This window comes from Lactuca serriola, chromosome 4, assembly GCF_051521515.1.
Source record: "Lactuca serriola cultivar US96UC23 chromosome 4, Lser_US96UC23_V15, whole genome shotgun sequence".
Classification (NCBI taxonomy): domain Eukaryota; kingdom Viridiplantae; phylum Streptophyta; class Magnoliopsida; order Asterales; family Asteraceae; genus Lactuca; species Lactuca serriola.
Genome location: NC_136411.1, coordinates 6,074,759 through 6,078,424, shown reverse-complemented (window position 1 = coordinate 6,078,424; position 3,666 = coordinate 6,074,759). Strand labels below are relative to the sequence as shown.

The window sequence follows — 3,666 nt, the reverse complement described above, 5'->3', positions numbered from 1 at the left end:
TTTTAAATACAACATTAGCGTGTTTCTGTCATGCGTCGACCTTAATAGTATTATCCAAAACAAATGTTGATGGGTTGAGTGAAAGGGGGTGATTTTGTAAATTGTAAAAAGAAGAAGTCCTGACGTGTTAATATTTATTGTTCCGTGTCCAATGGGCTATTTGGGTAGGTCCAAAGTTTTCCTAATTTTTTTGGGCCACGACAGGTTCCTTCATCCTTTAGTGCTAGGTCAACCGCTAATCCATCAAACCGCGTTTACGAGACGAAGTCCACCAAACCATTTGACCAAACTACCCTTCATGATACACTTTCCATTGTACAAATTGACCAAACTATCCTTTATAAGTGGTGATCGTTCTATAAAATATTTAGATGTAATAATTATATATCAAATTAAGAATATCAAAAACTTTGTCAAAGGATTCAAGTGGCTTTTGGTTTATGCATTTTATTTGTATATTTGTGGGTCACATAGGAGTTTCTAATAATTATGATTGATTGTATTTAGAACTAAATTGTAAAACTACCGATAATAAGTGACTGATAAAATTTGTACAATCCCATAGTTACCATTTTTTTTTAGGTTTTTATCAAACATTAATAAACCAAAATACAACTTTATATACTAATTTAATCCTAAAAGGACGTTAATGTTTGCATAAATACAATATCATATCCAACTCATAATGCTTGGAAAACAAAAACGTAAAAAAAAATTGAACATATATATAGACGTTGTCAAACAAGAGTTTACTAATCGGATTTTCAGATTAAATAAAACAAATGAATTTAAAATTTAATTATGCCAAGGAAATGGTAAACTCCAACACCAAGGTCAATTTCGTCAATTCCAACAAATATTCTCTATCAAATTCCCTGTATATATATACTACCATCATTAGATTACATTGCATTCAATTGTGTGTATATTCATGGTGTAATTTACAGGAAAGAAAGTGGTACAAGACAAAGAAAAACCGGCCACCCGATTTCCCAGAAAGAAAGACACCTCTGGATTCTTGATTCTTCTTTGTTTTTGTGTTTAAATTTGGGAAATCAAATCTTCAATTGGATCACAACAATTTATGGTAGTCTAGTCCCGATTTTTTTTTCTCACTCTCTTTGATCAAAATATCCCAATTTTTTCGGTTGTTACTGGATTCGAAATCTTGAGACGGATAAGGCGTGTGAAGACTTTCCGATTCGCCCTCTGATTGTGATTGATTTGGGGGTGGTGATATATCTGTGTAATTGATTGGGAATTTAGGGTTCGAAATGGCGTTTCATTTATCAAAGTTCGTCGATAAAGTTTATTTGATGGCTGAAGGGGGATCTCATTATTGTTCAAAGAAATCCGATGATATCTGCAGCGATGTTTGCGATGAGGTAATTCGATTAACTTATCAAATCCGTTTTACGTTAAATCAGAAAGAAATTCTCGATTTGCGAATCGCATTGCGATTTTTAGGTTTAATCGATTTCATCTTGTTTGCTGAACGAATTAACGTTGTTGGAATTATAATTAAAAAATTAGAAAGCCTTTTCAGCTGTTAATTAAAAAATTAAGTTTTTAATTTTAAAATATCGAAAAAGTTGTCTTTTTCCAGCTTTTAACGTGTGGAGGTTGGGGGCTCGATTGTTCGAATTGAAAATTTATTCTCTCTCTCTCTCTCTCTCTCTCTCTCTCAACTTTGCCCCAAATTTTGTAGGTTATGATGATGATTTTGATATTGTATTCACTCTGTGTTCTTCATATGCATCTGTTTTGTATAGAAGATTAACGAAAATGTCCTATTTTGTTTACAGGATTCGACGATATCTTCAGCAATGTCAAGAGTTCGTTGCATTCTACGCGGATTAGATCTAAAAACCCTCATTTTTCTATTCGTATTGGTACCAACAGTCATCTTCGGAGTGTACATTCACGGTCAAAAAATCTCCTACTTCTTGCGTCCACTATGGGAATCACCACCAAAGCCATTTCACGAAATCCCTCATTATTATCACGAAAACGTATCAATGGAGAATCTCTGCAAGCTTCACGGATGGAAAACCCGCGAGTTTCCAAGGCGTGTATTTGACGCAGTCTTATTCAGCAACGAAGTCGATCTTCTCACAATACGATGGCATGAGTTATACCCTTACGTTACAGAGTTCGTACTTCTAGAATCAAACTCCACCTTCACCGGTTTACCTAAGCCTCTTGTGTTTTCCGGCCACCGTGAACAGTTCAAATTTGTGGAACCGAGGTTAACCTACGGGATGATTCCGGGAAGATTTCATAAAAAGGAAAACCCGTTTGTTGAAGAAGCGTATCAACGAGTGGTGTTGGATTATTTACTGAAAAAAGCTGGGATTGAAGATGATGATTTGTTAATCATGTCAGATGTTGACGAGATTCCAAGTAGACACACGATCAATCTTTTAAGATGGTGTGATGACATACCTCCTGTTCTTCATCTTCGTCTCAAAAACTACTTGTATTCATTCGAGTTTTTCTCAGACAACAACAGCTGGAGAGCATCTGCACATAGATATAAATCGGGTACAACAACATATGCTCATTTCCGTCAATCTGATGTGATATTAGCAGATGCAGGGTGGCACTGTAGCTTTTGTTTCCGGCGTGTGAGCGAGTTCATCTTCAAGATGAAAGCTTATAGCCATTTCGACAGAGTGAGGTTCAAAAAGTTTTTGAACCCTGAAAGAGTCCAGAAAGTAATCTGCAAAGGGGCTGATCTTTTCGACATGTTACCAGAAGAGTATACTTTTAAGGAAATCATTGGGAAGATGGGACCCATTCCACATTCTTATTCAGCAGTTCATCTTCCTGCACATCTTCTTGAAAATGCTAGCGATTACAGATTTTTGTTGCCTGGGAATTGCTTGAGAGAAAGTGGGTGAAACAAACTTGAATGATTATTATATGTTTTTTTAAATGGTTGTAGAGGTAGATGAGTTGATGGATTTGTGTATATAGAGCCTCTCCTTTTTCCATTTATTTGTTAGTTTGAGGGAGGAGGACTCCCTCTTTGATATATTAGGAAATTTTGAAATCTATTTCATATCTTTATTCAATTGCTGCTTTGATCTTCATAGCTTTTGGTTTTTTGGATCTATATTTTGATGGCTTCATGGCAATTTTTAAATTAAAAGTGTGTGCGGTTTGTGAATGACAAGTGTGACGATAGAATCAAGAAAAGAACATTGAAAGAGTTGATGACAGTATGATTCTTGGAGTCATGGTGGAGAATTATGTGAAAAGATTAAAGAATTTGATGATTATGTGTTTTGGGGTTGTTGGATTCTTGTTGCAGCTGGTTATTGGAGTGTTGGAACTGACAAGAATCAAGTTTCTGATTTAATTTTTTGTTGGTTTTTGCTAAGTGAGGTCATATGAAGTGATGTCATATGAACTAGATTGATCATATCATAGTTTGTAACCCATCATTTAAATTAAATAAATTTTCATCAATAGATGCAAATTTAATTTAAAATGTCATTTTGTATAAAATGTTGAATATATCTCAAGGAAATTATAATTACATTTACGTTTTGTTCATATTTAAGTAAAAAAAAAATTTGTGCATATCTAAGTAATAAATTTGTTGGAAGTGTTCACATATGATAATTATGAGGCCAGACGGAGTGGGCACAGTCCAGGCCG

General features: G+C 34.7%; 1 protein-coding gene across 3 annotated transcripts; it reads left to right on the top strand.

The window, feature by feature from the left end:
- The first annotated feature begins 906 nt into the window (after positions 1 to 906).
- LOC145100969 (uncharacterized) lies at positions 907 to 3,077 on the top strand. 3 transcript variants are annotated; one of them, XM_079038116.1, is made up of 2 exons: positions 907 to 1,385; positions 1,806 to 3,077. In XM_079038116.1, exons 1-2 carry the CDS (start codon positions 1,275 to 1,277, stop codon positions 2,901 to 2,903), a joined length of 1,209 nt encoding a protein of 402 aa, XP_078894242.1. In that variant the 5' UTR covers positions 907 to 1,274; the 3' UTR covers positions 2,904 to 3,077. The 3 variants fall into 3 exon arrangements, with proteins under 3 accessions (XP_078894242.1, XP_078894244.1, XP_078894245.1); XM_079038118.1 differs by lacking the exon at positions 907 to 1,385 and adding an exon at positions 1,418 to 1,704; XM_079038119.1 differs by lacking the exon at positions 907 to 1,385 and adding an exon at positions 1,418 to 1,708.
- The last annotated feature ends 589 nt before the right edge of the window (positions 3,078 to 3,666 follow it).

Coding starts and splice junctions, on each gene's coding strand:
- LOC145100969 (XM_079038116.1), top strand. CDS start 1,275: ATGGCGTTTCATTTATCAAAGTTCGTCGATAAAGTTTATTTGATGGCT. Junction 1,386..1,805: donor GCAGCGATGTTTGCGATGAG/GTAATTCGATTA, acceptor TTTTGTTTACAG/GATTCGACGATATCTTCAGC.